General features: G+C 38.3%; 1 protein-coding gene across 1 annotated transcript in view; it reads right to left on the bottom strand.

Moving 5' to 3' along the window:
- The window catches only part of LOC134543221 (uncharacterized), a 40,277-nt gene that overhangs the window by 16,696 nt on the left and 4,852 nt on the right, over positions 1-18,729 (bottom strand). The window contains exons 2-3 of the mRNA XM_063388124.1: positions 10,958-11,059; positions 2,868-3,021 (exon numbers count right to left, since the gene is read on the bottom strand). Coding sequence (XP_063244194.1) covers positions 2,868-3,021; positions 10,958-11,059 — 256 coding nt within the window. The remainder of the gene's footprint in view (positions 1-2,867; positions 3,022-10,957; positions 11,060-18,729) is intronic.

The following is an 18,729-nucleotide window of genomic DNA, read 5'->3' as shown; positions in this document are numbered from 1 at the left end:
TTTTAAATGTGTAATATGACATGATTTTTACGACAAACATACGTAAGAAAATGATTTTGGTATTATATAAGTACGATGTCAGCATTATATAATTTATTAGTCACAACAGATGTCATTGGTATGTCATTCATTACCTAGCTATGACTTACCAGTGATGTCAGACCTAGGTCATGTATTCACGTGGTCAAATTAACTTCACTTATGTATTGCTACTACAGCATGTCGGTGACGCGAACTCACACGATTTTACCCATCCAAAAAAAGAGTCCAACACGCACATGATACAGTCGAGTATATACGATGTATTAGTGTATATAAGCGTATACATGTACACAGGCCACTGCGCGTCGCCAGTCTGGCGCAACACGTCACTAGCATGTCGGTGACGCGAACCCATAAGTTTTGCCCCTTCCAAAAATCTCCCAACGCGGCTAAAGAAGTTTTCATTTCAAAAAATTTATTTTCGGCACAGTGCCCTGACGTACGTAGATTTAAAAGTAAGTGCCTATTTCTTCAGGAAACTACTATAAACGCAATGCAAATTAACATCCTATAAGTTCTCCGATATTCTAAATTGATCGATTAAACATTTTCTCATATCCCATACAACGAAAATGGTTCGAATTATTTTAACTAAATTCATCCAGTACTGAATAGTTTGAACGAATTTCATATAAAACTTACTAAGGTAGTTACATGAATACACGAACTAAACTAACATAAAGAAAAATTGAAGAGTTGAACTAATTTTAAAATAATTTCTAATATAGTATTTATAATATTTGAACAATGTTGCTAGAAAAATAAATAAATTTTCTTGATTTGTTATTGCTATGAGATAGTCACGAATTTATTACATTTATTAACAGAAACATATTTTCCACGTGTTAAATTGTTGAGCGTGTCTGGAAAATTTTTCTTGTTTATAGTACTGTTTCCATGAAACAATTTCCCACTTTTTTTTTTTCACAGTGAAGAAGAATTTTATACATGACGCAGGTCCAAAACATTTTATGAAGAAATAAAAATATTTTCTTTGCTGATTTCTTGTTAAAATTCAAACGAAATATTTATTTTCAGCTATGCAAGCTAATTAAGGAACAAGAAAGAGGAAACGTTTCAAACTCTACATTCGTCTTTCCAAGAACTCCAATCACTTCCTCCCGACTCGCCTGAGAAAACACCCCCCCCCCCCCCCTCTTTTTCCAAGTTAAATAACATCCTCTTTCCCTCTCTCTTCGCTGAATCGTCTTTCAGTCGCAGAATAGCTGAGCGGACAGAGCCGCAGTCACCATGAATATTACCAACTGCAGCTTCGCGTTTGCGTGATTAAATATCCCTGTGATGAATTTGCCTAAACATCTGGCCGACCAATAAGACACTATCTCAGCTGGCTACAGCCAATCAGGCTCGAGTATAGCGCCCAGGCGAACGAGCGCGTTGATGTATGACGTCTCGAATAGCAACGTCAAGGATGGGTTTAATCCACTTATTCTCAAATCCGATTCTCGAATTGAATTCTTTGACTGATGTTCTAGAATTCGGATTCAGATCTCAACAATAGGAATAATATCGTATATGAGCAAATACATAGATGTTTAATCTTTTGACAAACATTAAAAATTAGTTTTTGAAAAAATAATACAAAATTACATAATTACGGTGTAATAAAATATTTTTTTTTCCAAAATGTACTCTGAAGTGTTAAAAATAATAATGATAGCCATATAAGTAAATGGAGGCAGATAGAAACATCTCTTTGATATCTAATATAAAGTTATGAATTTTTTTTTCAAATGAAAATATCCTATAGTTCGAGTCTGAATTTAACTTCCTGAAATGTGTTTTGTGTTTCTTCAAATAGTTTTTCTCGAGTGTAAACATTTTCAATTCTGAAGTTTTTTTTTTTTTTTTTGGTATTTTAGGTTTTGTAGATCTGATTCGCCTTTCCCTACAAAATTTGCCTATTTTTTAAATTACAATATCAGTGCGAAAATACATGCAAGATTTTCTGTAACTTGTTAGTGCATAGGGAAGGGTTTGAGGTTATGATATTCACCAAGTATAAAGGCGACTTTATATCAGTTGTTACCTTACTCTGTTATCCTGAGTTGTTAATGCAGGTCATGTCAATGACTGGACTCGAACCATCAACTGGTTATCCCTATCCCCTTATAAGCGTGACGCCTTAATGAAGGCAGCCACAGAAAACACAGTTTGTTGCATAACAGTGTCAGCTGGGCTAATTTGATGATTGGGAAGATACGTGAAGATATCCAGCCTACCTTCTGCGTGATGATACGGTGAAGCTTATGAAGAGAGTTCAATTTCCTATGGAATATAGTGAAACTAGCATACACTAGAGTTTGTGAAAATAATCATCACAATTTAAGTCGTGTTACTTTCTGACTATTAAACTTCCGCATTGTAGAGTACTCATAGGAAAAAAAGATTAAAACCTTCATAATATGAGTATAATATACTTTAGATAAATATATTAAAATTATTCAAGCATCAAAATTCACAGAAATTCTGTAAATCGTCACAACGAAATAAAGTTTAACAAACTTTTCTTAAAAATTTGTCTTATGCCACGAAGAAGTTATTTTTAAGTTTTAAATTGTGTAATAAATTTAAATTTCCCTATGGGAAGGATGCGAAAATGTTTTCGATCGTATATACCTAGAGTTTTATCAGGTAGTTAAATAATCCAATACATGGCGCGTATATATATATGACTTTAATTTAAAAAAAAATTATCACCTAAAAATCTACAGGATGAACAGTATCTGTTGTAAATAACAAATAATAACATGTACATGAAGTAATAAGTTATAAAATGATAACCGTGTCTCCTGCGCCAGCACCCTGCCACTCTCTCCACTCGGCTGTTGTCCGGTTGGCGACCCTGGCACCGCGCTGTTCTCTTCGCCAGCAGTGACGTCACGCGTGGCTCGCGAGCTTGCACGCGCGCGTTCGACTCGGCGGCCCTCGCCTGCTCGCTGTCGCGCTCCGGCGCCCCTGGAGTCGCGGCAACCGGGCACTACTCGCCTGTCGGGCGGGCTGCCTCCATATCCCCGCGGGCAATGCTTTATATATGAGCGTGTGTGCCTACTTCAAACATACTACAACGAATGTAAGAGACATAGCAACACATGCTGAGAATTAGCTTGAATATTTATAAGATACTAAGGATGGCTTATGGAGGCCCGTTTTCTTATTTCGAAAAAGCTGTAAAGTTATAGCTTAAGTTTGCCTGACGCCTGCAACTTTTTTCTAAGGAAACTCTTTCATATTTTCATTACGAAAAAATTGTCAAGTAGAATATTATTTAAACATTTTAAGTGGTTTTTGTTGCTATTTTTAAAATGTTGATCATACATATTTTACTTTCCACCGATAGTCTAATGAAAAAAGGCAGTTGCGTAACAGCTAAAAATATCACCGATAGTCATAGAATAACAGGATTCCAACCCAAAACGTCATATTCTGATGATATCTTATAAACTTGAGTAATCGCTTTGAAGGTTTTTTCATTTGAAATTTTTTTCCATAAGCGTGTCATTATAACTTAGTTCATTCATGAAAAAGAAAAATAGGTCGAAAAAAAAATAGACGTTAAATTTTCCCAATAATTCACTTGGAGTGGGACTAAGAGAGATTTAGTTTATAACAATCGATTGCAATCACAATGCTTTAACTCATTTCCATTAAATTAATGGTCAACAGGGACTTTTATTTACAAACAATCGTAGACTGCACTTACCATTCGTAACAAATGAATACGATATATACACGAAAAGAAGCTTAAAAAGATTATTTGCGTTGAATTAATCATTCAATCTTAAATTTACAGATTGTACAATAAATGCTAAAATAACTAAAAATTAAAAACATGGAACTCACATTAAGAAAGTATATAAAGGAACATAATTTAAAACATATTTGTGTAAACAGAGAGATTATTCGATTTAAAAATACAAAAAGAAAAAAGAAATGAAACATAAAAAATAATTTCGTTTTGTTTGCATATAACCTAAATCTTATTTTCCTTTATGTGAGTTAAAAATGTATATCATTTTCCTAATTTTCTCGATGGAAACACATATTTAATTGAAAATTACAAAGCGTAAAATTTATTAACAATCGACATACCTAATGGTTTTGAAAAGTTAGAATTCAACATTCGTTATTTATAATGGAATATCGAATTTATTCTCGAAATATGGTTACTTTAAAATATAAATTTTTTGTTATATTTAAAAACTGTAGTATGGTTTCGATTAGTTAAAAATCCATTTAATACTGAAATAAATAATGAAACTTAGCTAAAATGATTATAATATTAAAAATAATGTGACTGAAGATGAGAGAAAAAATCAAGCATTTTTTTTTTTTTTTAAATGGAATTCGTGAGGTAATATACCTTGACAAAGTAATATTTCATTTCAGTCCCCAAAGTTTTACTCTTTTTTATAAAGGAAACTAAGCCTCTGAAAACGAAGAATTGCTTCTCTTCCGAACTAATTCACGACGTTGCGAATACGTTAAGGGAAATTTGTTTATCGAAGCGTTTATAAGAGATTTAAAAGTTCCCTAGCTGGGAGCATAAGGGCTGCGAAGCCTTAAAACTGCGAGAGATAATACCATCGGCGATATCAACGGAGCAATAAGCTCCGGCGAGTCAGATTTATTACATTCCACACAATACCCCCTCCTCCGACCCCATAGAAGAAGAAAAAAATAGGGCCCGGAATTGTCTTCGCATTTTCCTGCTGGCAAAAAGAAGAAAATCGACGGGGAAGGAAAAAAGCGGCGAGAAAAGAGAGAGAGAGAGAAAGACAGAAAATAAACACTCGGATGAGGATTTGGTTTCAGACAGAGCGGCAGAATATCAAATTAAGCGCGCGCAGTCGCAAGACACAGAAGCAAGACAAAAAGAGAAAGAAAACAACGGAGGGAAAAGTGAGTAAAATACTCGCACGTGGTTCTGTAACCCTATGTGGCCAAGACAACAGGATTCATTAGCCAATCCCAGCTCCCACTGCGTCTGACTGTTAGCAGGGATGAGGTTGTATGGCGTCTTCCGATGAAACCGAAACATGAACGAAAAAGCACAGCATGCAAGAGCGGGTCCAAAATGATGGTCAGAGAAGGGCTAACTTAAATTTTCTAATACAATTTTAGTTAATTTAGGAGTGAAATATTTAGCACCTACATTTTATTTGAGGTTCAAAAAGTCCCATTATCTGTAGCACTGCAGTAAAATAAGTTTGGAAAACCATGTTAAGGAATTAGAAGAAAATATGTAAATTATTCAGGCACAGCGTGAAGGGGCGAATGCTGCTATGCCCCCCCTCCTTTTAGGCAGTGACACCATAAAACGCCTAATTACAAGTCAACACCCGGTTTAGTAAAAAAACGCAATAAAAGTCAAGAAGTTAGTAAGCATTTTTAACAAAATTGAACATAAATTACAAAATTGTATTAATAAATTAAATTAATGTATTTTACTTCGAATTAAGTTTGCACCAAAAATATGTGAGGGGCGGCCACGGACGTCAGGTGTGAAACTTTAAACGCCATTAAACAATTTGATTAATGAAAATAAAAAAATAGTGATTTATTTCAAAGATAAAAAAAAAAAATAATTTAAATAAAACTGGAAGTTGACGCAGGAAGTTCGCAACTGTAACAAATATGGCGACGAAAAGTCTGCAAAGTTTTACTGCTGTCTGACTCTCAACTTTAATAAACGTTTTCTGTGCATACTAAAATTTACTCTCAACTCATTTAACGAATACATTAATTTATAAATAACGTTTAATAATAATATATTTTTCTAAAATAATAAATTAAATAAATAAGTATACTTGCTATAAATATAATCCTCACTCACGGCGGATGTAAGGTATGGATTGGGTTGGGGGGGGGGGAAATTGATCCCAGGGAACGTTGTCGGGTCTAGAAATACTAATCTGGTCCAACGGCTTCACCCCCCCTTAACCACCTGTAGACATTAGCATGTGATTGCCATAATCAGCTCTGGCCGTGCACGCCAGCTCTTGCATATTCATGCTGCAGCTCGGAGCCGGCGGATAAAACTGCGCGGCGCCGTATTGGCGGTTCACAACAAACCCTTTTGCCCCTTTCCCCCCTCCTCACCAACCCCCCACGGCATCTAAGCACAGAGCTTTCTCCTCTTTGATCCGAACAATTACGCGTGCAGGTTCCTGAAAACTGCACCCCTGCTCGCGACTGCGCAAATGTTTTAATGTTGCAAGATGTCTGGAGCTTCCGTGCGCGTGTGAGGGTTCGAGAGGCGATAAGGGTGAGTCTTGCCAGCGTTGCGAACACCGCGTGGCCTCTACGTGCCAGGCACTGAACACGAACACCTTTTTCGGTGCCCTTCAAAGACTGCTTTGGCCTAACATCATGATATCAATAAATCAATACAATTAATTAAAATACAACTACTGTCTGAACGTGATTTTTTGAATAAAATTTTATTAAAAATAACTGAATTGTTTAAATTTAAATTGTCTATTGATGCTATTGACTTGAAAAAAATATATACGTAAAACGGTCTTTTCCAAAGTGCCACAACTACATCCAAAGAGAAAAAAGAATTAAATCTCAACTATGAATAATGTGGACGAGTTAAATACGATTTATAAGAGGTGCAAGAAAATTACTGAGATCAGTGAAATTGAAACTGAGGCCAACGAATAGAATAATGCAACCAAAGTAGAAAAAAAACTGTAACTAAAGGAATCAATCTGAGTCAATAGTGAAATATTCTGAGATGAAAGGCAAAAAGTCAGAGGTGAAAGGGGGAAACAGTGCTGAAAGAAAGAGGAAGATATGAGTAACACCTGAAAGAAACAAAGAGGAAGATATGAGTAACACCTGACGAAGAGTCTGATATACTTTTACAGACGAAATAAAAGTATGAAGATTCTTGGTACAACCACCTGGAAAAAATGACAGAATTGAAGATAAGAGCCTTGCTGTCTGTTTGTGGTATGAGAATGACGCTTTTGAAGATATGAAACTTTGCTATCTCTATTTGTGGTATGTGATGAAACCTGTGAAGATATGAAATTTTGCTATCTCTATTTGTGGTATGTGATGTAACCTGTGATGATATGAGCCTTTGCTGTCTCTATTTGTGGTATGTGATGAAGCCTGTGAAGATATGAAACTTTGTTGTCTCTATTTGTGGTATGTGATGAAGCCTGTGAAGATATGAAACTTTGCTGTTTCTGTTTGTGGTGTGTGATGTAACCTGTGAAGCGGCGTGTAATTAATGAAACAAATATCCGACAGTAAAGTCAGTGTCGAGCCTCTGTTTAACAGTGTTTGCTTCATCTCGAGTCCCCGGTAGGAACGGTGGGTGACTTCAACAAGGTCGAGGCAGCGACATGACGCAGTGATGGCGCTGGACTTATGGGGCCTTGTGGGGTCCTTATATATTGTAGAAGGACCTTACCGGAGAGCCTCAAGGTCTGGAGTAGCCCCCCAAGAAAAGGCGGAGTTTGGCGGGACCACATAGAAAATTTAAATAAATATATATTTCTTTGAAATAATGTTTGTAAGCCAACCTGGAACATTAATTTTAACCAATGCTTTGATGATTTATAGTAGGAAATATTTATAATTTGCTAAACAAATTATACTCTGGTAAGTTTTATAAATGCCTAAATTCTAATTCCGTTGAAATTGCGTATTACAAGGTAGTAAAATCTTTGAAGGCTTTTTTTTAAATACAAAATAAAAATTACCAGCACATAATATCACGTGTTAATATTTTTTTTTGATTCATACTGTTTCATTCATGTAAACATTTTCACACAATAAAAGGAAAATGAAAATTAAAAGAGCTGGCGCAGCGCACCTGAGCCACTCTTGCTCCAAGCTAGAGGTGCAGCGCACCTGAGTCACAATAATAATTCTCAATTAATTCGAAACATCGTCTTGTACAGTTTACCATCCACACTACTCAAGTTGACAGACAATTCATTTCTGTTTATACAAAATCAGCCATTTAAATATAAATAGATATATATACTTTTTTGAGAAAAATTGTATTTTTTTTTACCATAACAGTTAAATTTAAATACAATGGTGGACTTATTCAGAAATAATATGAAAAATATTGGTTGTTTACATGTTTCGTTAAATTGTTTTTATTTATTTCCTAAATGGAAATGAAAACCCTTTGGAAATAGGCGAATAAATTATTTAACATAGAAAAATCTGTCTGTCTGGGATAATTTTTTTTGCCTTTTTTTTAATTTTTGTATTTTTATCCAAATTCCTGATATGACAGTACATTAAAGAAATATTCTTAGGCTGTGATACCACTTAATCTTGGCATTTATTGACATGTTATGGTCTAGAAATTCCGAGAGAATATAACTTATAATCGCACGAAAGCAACAAAAAAAATCATAATTAACGAACCTGTACAAAAATATTGAAATCTGTAAGTGCCCAAGGCCATGTCCTATGTCTTATCGAGCAGTAAAATGTAATTCGGATCATTTTCTTCACGCGGTGGCTTAATATTTAGTCAAACCAAGACGGTGAGGATCTATATCGCTGAAAGGCTTAAGTACATTTTATGTATGCGTTCGAAGGTTTTTTTTTTTTTTTTCCACTGGACTCCTGAATGTTGGGCCACAGGCATCGGGGTAGACTCTCGGCAGGTGACTTCAGCTTCATCTGACTTCAACACTTCAGGGACCGACTACGCGCGAATGAGCTCGCATAATATTTCGCGTTCTAGACATCTAAGTATTATAATAAATGGCTGCCAGAGTGATTATGCGCATGTCGAGGCGGAGCTGAAGTATTCACGTGTAATTACGGGCATATATATTTTTTCCTAAATGGTAGCTTCAGTATCATCCGGATGAAATATGCTAATGTGAGTAAATGTTGCACGTGTATTATGTGTCTTCCCCTCGGCCATCGTGTGAAGAATAGGCATTAGTCTGTCCGATGGCTGTCTCCTTCACGCTCGTGAGCTTGATCGTCTGGCGAGGCGCCCCGGGCGTGTCTGTCTCGCATTCGAAGCAACCTAAAAAAAAAGTAACTGGTTTGTAAACATTATCTCGGATCAAGGCCCGTCGACTTAACAACATTCCGTTTTTTCTCTCTTTCACGAGGCTCATTATGATAAACGATTTTTTTCATCGATTTATCTCTCGATAAAAACGTGTCCGGCAATTCGCTTGTCCTTATACAGCCTAAGAGAAGCTCAAGTGGTTTTGCGGTCGAGAAATCGAGCGTGTTAAATCGACCACTTTTCGGTGGGCGCGTTTAGTTTAAGATATTATAGCTTGCGCAAGACACCTTTTTAAAAAAACCAGCGATACATTATCGATAAAATAACTCAAATAGAGAAACCACAAAGGACGCATGTACAGCGAAGATCAACCACTCACACCTCTAGGATGACTGGAATTTCCTGATGGTAGCGCTGTGGGTCTTCTTGATCCCACGCCCAGAGGAAGGGTCACCCAGAGTCACCGTAACTGGAGTGAGAAGCGACAGAACACGATAAGGCCCATCAAATGCCGGACTTAACTTACTGGACACAAAATCAGTCTTCTTACTTTGGGTGAGTTTGCGACACACCACTAGGTCTCCTTTCTCAAAGTTGCACTCCGAACGATCCTGATTATATCCAAGATGACTTGTGCCTTTTCAAGGGCTACCTAGGGTTCCCCTACAAATTTCTTCCAGCTTTCTTCCCGACTCTTCAAGACATCCCGGGGGGCTGCTACAAGCTCAATAGGGGATGAGGAATTTCTCTGCCAAACATACCTTTACTGGGGGTCTTTCCTGCAGCACTTTGTGTAACAGAAATCAGGGCTACGTTGAGGGCTGGCAGCTCTTTGTCCCAATTTCTCTGATTGTTATGGTGAAACATGGTCAGTGATACTCTCACATACTTATGGATGAGCTCGATAAAATTCGATCCCCCACCTGAAGCTAAGGTTATCATGTTCACCGAAGTGAAATAATGGCATTGTCAGATATTTAGAGTTCGGGACTCCCGAAGACTATCCAGAGTTAGTTTGCCATCTCGGAGCAAACAGAGGCATAGATAGAGTGAGGCAAATTTCGTAAGCTCCAAAACACAACAGCCAAGTTTTCATTCGCCCGCAAAGCGCAGAACAAGGTTCTCTCAGCTACTGGTAGGCCTTCGTTGCTCTCCGCGACATTGGTTACTGCGCCGATGTTTTAGTATTATTTAATTGGAGTATTTAATGCTGATCTGATAGGTTCCGAGCCCAAGATCGTACACACGTGACCCCGGGGGTGATGACAAGGTCCACATACACACAACACGCCTTCACCGAGCGCTTCTTCACTATGGGGCTACCGGGCTCAGATATTCACTATTGGGGGATAATTTTTAAAAAATTAAATCACAAAAAAATAATGTTTTAAGGGTGAACTATCCAGAAGTAGAACACAGAATGGTCATGTCGTTTCCGATTTCATGATTTTCACTTAGTTTTTGAGATGAAACATGTTTGAGTTCGGTGCTACCACTGTGGAGGTTGAAAGGACCAGCGCTCGAAGACCACTGGACAGAGGACCACGCGGAGGTCAGCGCTGGCAGAGGGAGGTTGAAGGCGATGAGCGACCAGTCGCGAGAGAGGGACGTGTTTAGTCACAAGAGCCAGCGCACTTCGAGTGGCCTTACAGAGCGAGTGAAGTGGTTTGGGGCGGATCAATAGCTGTTACGTGTAGACTACAGTACTTACTGGTGTTTAGAGATGTGTTGTTGTTGGAGCAAGAGTGACCCAGAGAGATTGTAAGCGGAATGAGCGATGCCCAGCCGGAATGGCCGCTACTGACTGGAGCAGAGGACACACGGCACAGTCGCCCACGAGCAGGCAGGGGGGCGAAGGGAGAGCGTGACGCCGACAGGACCTACCCAGGCTGGTGAGGGCGGTGTCCAGGCTGAACCGCGCCGTCGCATCCATCCAGGAGTCCTTGTCCATGCCGAGGTCCTCTGGAGCAGGCGGCCTCAGCGGCACTGAGGCGCCGAGTTACCAGCCCGAGGCCTGCTGCGGCACCGACCACCGGTACAACGGCACGCAGAGACACCACGCGATGGCACACTCCGCAGTACCGATCACACATCAGCAGTCAATCAGGCGAGTCACCGACACCAAACTTGAATAATTTTCAAAATAAAGCCAGGTTTACACCCCGTTGATCATTTCATAACAATGGCCACATAATTTGGAAGACAAATTCACGGATTTAAACGCCTCGCCACGGTTCGCGGTTGTCGGTGCGAGCGCCACTGTAACGGTACTGGGTCCCGCCTGGGGCTAGGGCTGGGAGGGGGGAGGGGGCACAACGGGCCCCGGGCCAGCACACGGCCCGTGAGCGCGTTAAGACTGGCCGTGACTCGCCTGCCGAGTGACTCGCCTGCCTCACGCAGTCGGCGTCTCGTGACGAGCCTGCTAGTTGGCGCCCGGCTGTTCCACCCCCCTATCCTCCTTCGCCCCACTGCACGACCCGTACACTGCTAGATATTGTGTTATGGCAAGACCCACTACAGAAGTTACTTTAAAAATTGACCAAGAAAAAGTGGACAACACCTCAGAAAAGGCATACCAAGTTTTAATTGGTGACACACGAAAAGTTTTTATAAATGGTTCATAACCAAAATTTTATATAGGTAATCAGGACCAGAGAAGAAGGACCAAGAACGCAAGGACAGGAAACAGGAAGCAGGTGATGGAGTGAGGCTGCAGAGGCAGCAGAAGGAACAGCAAAGGCAAAGGCAAAGTCAAGATGGCAAAGAAAAGAAACACCTGAAAGGCAGTGAGATCTGTACCCTCCCGTGCCGCTATGTCGGGTGCTGGCGACCGTCCCGACACAGGGACGTGTGAGTGATCTCACACGGAACGACAGAAAATTTTTACTAAACACCGCCGTGTTTTATGTGTGGACACATGAAAGGACGTGGAATATTTAACAATTGACTAAGGCTTTATTCTGGCTGCTGGCACGGTGGTACGAACAGAATGGATAACTTATTTCTGGTAAAGGCCCTCTGCATGGTATTTATACCATTTCAGGAAACATGGAACAACAAAGGCCAACTCCATCCACGGCTCATCCAAACCAATGGTGCGCCTGGATGGTAGAAGAAGAAATGTAGTGCATCTAGTACACCCTGACGGATGCAGTCCTGTGAGGTGGTGGTGGTGAGGCTAGGCCGGGCTTTCCCCGGAAATAACTTGTAACAAATTGTGTTTGTATAATGGAATATAATCTATATGTATAAAGAATATGTTAAACCCAAGCAAACCCCAACCGGGGATTACATCTTGGGATGAAGAGACAATTGACAATATTTAGCTATAAGATAATCTGTTATGAATTGCAGTAAACCTACGGACTTTTCAACGAAGAATTTAACTCAAATAAGCTAAGATTACTTCGCAATAGAAACTACTCCGTGCTTTAGACTTCCAAGTAGTATATTTCGTTCAAAACGAAGGCAAACACACACATGGATGAAATAAGATCGTTCCTACTGCAGACTTAACAAGTTTTTGAATTTTCTTTTGTCAATCCACCAATAATATTCTTTCGGACTCGTGCTCGAAGCGAGTGGACACAGTGTCCGCTAATTCACGAAGATATCAGGAAATTTCACGCAGATCCCTGGATAATCTGTAACCAGATTTCTTCGTAATTTGAAAGTGAAACAATTTTTTTAACAGTGTAGTTCCGCATATCCTGAACTCGGCATTCCACGGTCGACCGAACTACTCCAGGCAACATCACCTCAGGCCGTGGCAGGTTCCTTCCAGCTTCCACGACTCAGTGACTCATGTCCGTACAGGGTGTGTCTGAATCCGACCTACATACGAACTACGACTTCAGGTTCATCACGACATGATGAACTGGATACCTCTACAGGACTTGCTTGTGCTTCCCAAGGCTGGCATGTGCCTTTGAAATCTATGCTGAACGACAATTTTATTGTGAATAGTAGTGAAAGTATATAAGATGGAATACTGACCGCCTGAATTATGTTTAATTAAATAATGTTCTAAAACTACCAAGAACTTTGTAGCTGTAGCAAATTTGTTCCATTGAAACAATTGGAAGTAACACCTCAATGTTAAATATTAAATTTTTATTTATTATTTACAATAAATAAAAATGTTATTCTGCCCCATCTTCAAAAACGTACTCCAGACTTGGGAAGAAATTAAAGTCATAAGTTGTATGTGTTTGCATTTTATTTTGTCGAGATCAAACCTCAGCTGAAGTTTGACGACCGAGTTCAGAATCACCCACTATAAAAACTGAGTTTATAATGTTTCAAACAGCCTAGCCTGGTTCGTCTGCTAATATATTTATATACTAACTAATTTTGTACTTTTACAAAGTTAAATTCTTTGAGAAACGGTTTTTGCTAAAATATTTTTTGTATTGAAAATGCAAAGGAATTTTTAAAATTTAAATTATTTTATTTATTTGCTTAAGTTTAAATTACACCAATAAAATAAATGTGTTTTTTTTTTTTGCTTCTAGAGCTCTAAGCATAGAGTTGAAATATATTTATTGCCTGCAGAAGAAAACTTTCAACGTCTTAAAAAAGTGTGATTTTTCGAATTCCTGTTTGTTAGAGTTGGAAGTATTATTTTGTACACGATCGATAATCATATAAAGTATAAATATTAATGATTAGTCTAGTTGGTATATAACAGAATACAAATTGGCTCATAAAATTTTGTCAAAGAACAAATTTACAAACAATATTTCAATTTGTTCTTCCAAATATTATTACTTAATTTTCCAAAACCACAATGAAAATATAGTCCCGAACAAAATGACGCAGTCGTCGCAAAATTTTTTTGTCCAGACGATGGAAAATTTATTTTACGATAGCAATATTAATACACGCAGATTGCACATAACGTCTAAAATTTCCCGAAATTATGACTTTGGGAGTTAGCAGTTATCGGTTATACACTACAGGACATTTCCGTCAGCTGGGCTTAGTCCCAGTTATATCTAAAATATATATTTTTTCGAAAGCACGTATTTTAAAAGAAAAGAGCTATCCATTGACATTATGCTGAAAAAGAAATACAGGTAATCTGATACAGTTTGAAACGGTTATTGGCAAACGCATTCAACACAGACTATAACACGCGAGAGCACAAAATAAGGAATCCAATGGCGACCAGAAACTGTGTGGAAACAGAGGCAGAACTTTTTATAGATATACCATTATTTAAAAAAAAAATACTGGATGTCGATGAAGTAAAGTGACATCTGATGTCATGGTGCAGTATTGCTAGGTGGCATCTGGTCATTTTATACAAAGTCACACGTAAACCACCAATGAACTATACAACAGAATTTCTAAGTAATATTTTAATCAGTCAAGTTATAAAGTTGTTTGTCATGAAAACATGTTATCCTAGCTTGCAAACTACTTTAGGTGAAAAATCATTTTAATATATTGTGTAGGTGAAAAATCATTTTAATATATTGTGTTTTTAATGATAATAAAATTTATATCATTTACAAATAAATATCTAATTTTATTAGTTAAATACATAAAAAAACCGGTTTGCAATAAATAAGCGCATTACATTGAAAAACCACAAATACCACAAAAATATAAGTGTAGTACCTATTATTTCTTAGTAAATAGATAAAAATTTAAAATGTACTAATAAATCCCAAATATGAGACAATACAACTAACGGAATTATTTGTCGATATGTTAAACACGAAAACATATATGTCTGACGTTATAACTTCAATTTGACTCCCACCACAGGGGCAAAAAAAAATACAAAAATTAAATTGTGTAGGAACAGGCATATGTATCCAGCTGATTTCAGTAACAACAGTGGTAACAAGGGTAACTGGAAATTTTCATAACTCACTTCTCTCAGAGATGTGTGTGGATCCACCACTAGCCATCCCTAGCAGAGGTTATAAGTCCTTGTATGACACCAATTTACTAAGCAGAAATTGTTGAGTGGCGTTAAAATAATAATAAAACAAATATTTTTACAATGTAAGATGGTCTATGAATTTTTTTCTTCTTGTTTAAGTAGCTTCTGTGAGAATATATCTTTTGTATATTTCTAGAAATATTGTTGGGATATGACAACTGTGTGAAGTATTTTTGAAGTGAAAACTTCTATAGGAAGATTTGGATAGGGAGTAAATTCATGTAAGTCGTAATCGACATTGTCACGTGACGATAAAACTTTATTTATTATATTTTTAAAGATACAAGTTTTTAATTTTATCTTTATTTTCCAAGGAAATTTTAACGTTATTGTGTGATACATATTGCGAGTATTGGATATTTTTTCAGTAGGTAGTTAAGTTGAAGTTATGTTTTTTATATTGTTTATTTATTTACGATGTGAATTTCTTCAAATTTCAGGTTATTGATTTATTAGAGATAATGTTGATTATTTTGTAGATTTAAGTTAATAATTTTGTATTATTTCAATGAAAAAAAACTTAATTTCTTCTAGTTATAAAGTTATCATTGGTAGGGGCAAAACTTATGGGTTCGCGTCACCGACATGCTAGTGATATAATACCAAAATCATTTTCTTGCGTACGTTTGAGGTAGAAATGATTTCATATTACACATTTAAAAACAAAAATGTAAGTTTTCACTTCTGTCGACAGTCCCCATGACTGATAGATAGAGATCGGAAAAATTCGCGGATTCATTTCGTGATAGGCTGAAATTCAAAAATGTGTATAATTCTGTTGGTTCTGATATTGGCTCGCGGTTTAACTGGGCTCTCTGGGCCAATGAGACACCATCGACCAAAGAAGCGTCGTAATCACAAGCTACCCAGTGGAGACACCTCACAATTTAGTAACCAATGAACACGCGTGTTTACTTGAGATGTGCAGAGGATAATGGAGGCTATCCTAGAGGTCATTAAATAGGCGAATTCTTCCGGTCCCTACTGATAGATATTTTTTTGGTTGAATAACGGTAACTTGGTTGAACGCAATATTTGGTAACTAGTGTGCAGGATATAAACTCTCGCGAGGGACGGGTGTTTCTCCCTGTACAACTGCCGACCCTCGACACTACCTTCAGTGCCACCGGGTGTCTGCCGGCTCTTGCCCCTCTGCTGGGGGGTGGGGGGAGGGCAGACGTCGAGAGACCCCCACCCCTCCTCACCGAAGCCCCCGGACTCTGAAGACGGCGATGCCCCGGAGCGGAGAACAAGAGAAACAACAGGATTGGCTTCGTTGCTCGCGTGTCACCCGGTATCCGGTGGCGTCCTTTAAGGTCGAGTTTCCCGGGGTGAGGGAAAGCAAAGAGCGGACAGACGACAAAGATGGCTGAAGAGCAAACACATAATCTCGTCCCTCAAAGCCAGAGTCACCCAGCCTGAATTTTTTTTTTTTTGTGAAATCACTTTTCAATCTCACACCCGGTTGAAAATTTAAATTAAATAATATGTGCAAAAGGAAACATTACTGACGATCACGATCAAAGATAAAATTTTATTTCTCAAAACTGGAGGGTAGGTATTCTTCACGGAAAAGTTCCTGACACTCATTGAGATCGCAACAAGGTATGTCCGCTCCAGTGGTTGCTTCCCTGTGATTGGCGGCCGCCTGCAAGAGAAGCCAACACCTTACTTGGCCGGGCCAATCAGGACGCGCTTGCTTCCGCAAACAATTCCCGTGACTCGTCTACCAACGGTAGACGTGTACCAGAAGAAACTCAACCAATCACGAGAGACACGCGATGGTACAATCACATACCTAGTCTGGAAATTTTTCGCTAGGAATTCATGTCCCGACTCAATAATTACTAACGCACAAAATATCACCTATGACAAAGGAACGGAAAAATTCGCGTATTCATTTCGTGATACGCTAAAAATAAAATAATTATACCTTTCCATTGCTTCTGCTATAGGTTCACTGTTGATCTGGAAGAAATTTGGCCAACTAGAAACCTCCAACCTTTAGTATTCATTCGAAGATTTTAAAGTACCTGCGTATGGTCAACCTGTTAGTGATATAAATTAAGATATATTTTTCTATTTCATATTCCAAAAAAAGCATTCTTAATAAAGTCCAAAAGAAAATCCTATGTCACCACTGAAGGCACTCGGAAGTCGGTGGAAGAACACACGCTATCCCCACCATTCCTTCCTGAAGCCAGTCCAGGTAGTTACGCGATGATTCATTATCACAGGCCGCGGACTGTTCCTTCCCCAACATTACTGGCCTGTGATCTTTTGTCACTGTTGAGAAAACTATGAGCCCAAATGAAGAAATACAGCTGAGACCAACGGAACAGAAATATCTTATACCCACGATCCTCCAAGTCTATAAATCTAGGACAGCTATGAGGCTGGAGGTACCAAATCACTTCTGCTTCAGTGAGCGCATTAATAAATTACATACGCTTAAGGCTTTGTCTAACACACCGAGTTGTTTGTTTTATTTCCTTGTCATTAACATTAATTAAGGCCCCCGTCTACCCGCGCACACATGCGGTGTGCAGAGCTGTAGGAGAAATCACGCGATTTGGAAAATGCTCAAGATATACGAGTCATGTCTGTTTACGAAAACCATTTAAGAATGCATTGAGGGTGGATGGGTGGTTATAATTCTGTATTTAGTTTTTAAACTGTATTTTTAGGAGAGTGAAAGGGGCTAAAACGAGTGTTTTCAGAATAATTTTTAGACATGAAATTCCCGGTGAAGATACATGAAAGCATCCAAGGGCCTTGCATTAAACCTTTATTTTCCCTTCATTTCTCCGCCATATCACCGCTCAAAATTCATAGTTGATGTCCTGCGCACCATTTCAGAGCCTTGCGCTTAGAGACGATACCGTGCTAGAAGCACCAGCTAGCGTCGCACTTATCATCCTGCCTCACTAACACCGATACAACCCTGACTAGGGCTTAAAGGAATTTTGTCTCAATTCATTCCGACAGTTTACATACATTAGTTGAGTGATAAAGTTTCTTACTAGATTTGTACTAGGTACTCGTTATTGTCGAGCTACATAACGTCACGAAAATGATCCTAGTTGTGAACACTTGAGCTACTAGGTATGATTAAGTAAATACGTGATGAGAATATTCGAGACAAAGCATACGATTACAAACATCTATTGTGATGAATTAACAGGGAAAGCTCCGAGCCTTAATTATATTGCACTTTCAAACACCACAGTGTTCTCAGATTTATATTCTCAGACTACTAAGACACGCGCGAAGCAGTACGACACAAGAAGCCATTGTTTTTACAGTGTCTTCACTTCCGTGGTGGTACGTCTGCGCTGTGTTTGCCGTCAGTGCTAATGATCTTATAGATCACTGAGGCATTACAACGTCAAACACTACAAATTTAACTGTATTCCATCATAATTTTGAGAAGTTAATCCATATGAGCTCGATCTAAGTTCACTGAGATAATTCACAGTTCTCATTGAGGTGTTGGTGATTTTAGTGAACTTGAAAAATACTATAAGACTAAATTTTTTGAATGTTACTTCATAGTTGTGCATATATACATCTCATTGCAAACACCTAAAATTTAAAATAACTTAAATGAAATATATAGTGTCCTTTATAGCCTAAAGTTGTTGGTGTTCCCTTGACTTAGACTTTATATAATATATTTTTTCATTTCTGGAGGTATGGA

This window comes from Bacillus rossius (genome assembly GCF_032445375.1).
Source record: "Bacillus rossius redtenbacheri isolate Brsri chromosome 9 unlocalized genomic scaffold, Brsri_v3 Brsri_v3_scf9_2, whole genome shotgun sequence".
Classification (NCBI taxonomy): Eukaryota; Metazoa; Arthropoda; class Insecta; order Phasmatodea; family Bacillidae; genus Bacillus; species Bacillus rossius.
Note: the sequence above shows the minus strand (reverse complement) of the source record. Positions and strands in the feature narration are given on the sequence as shown.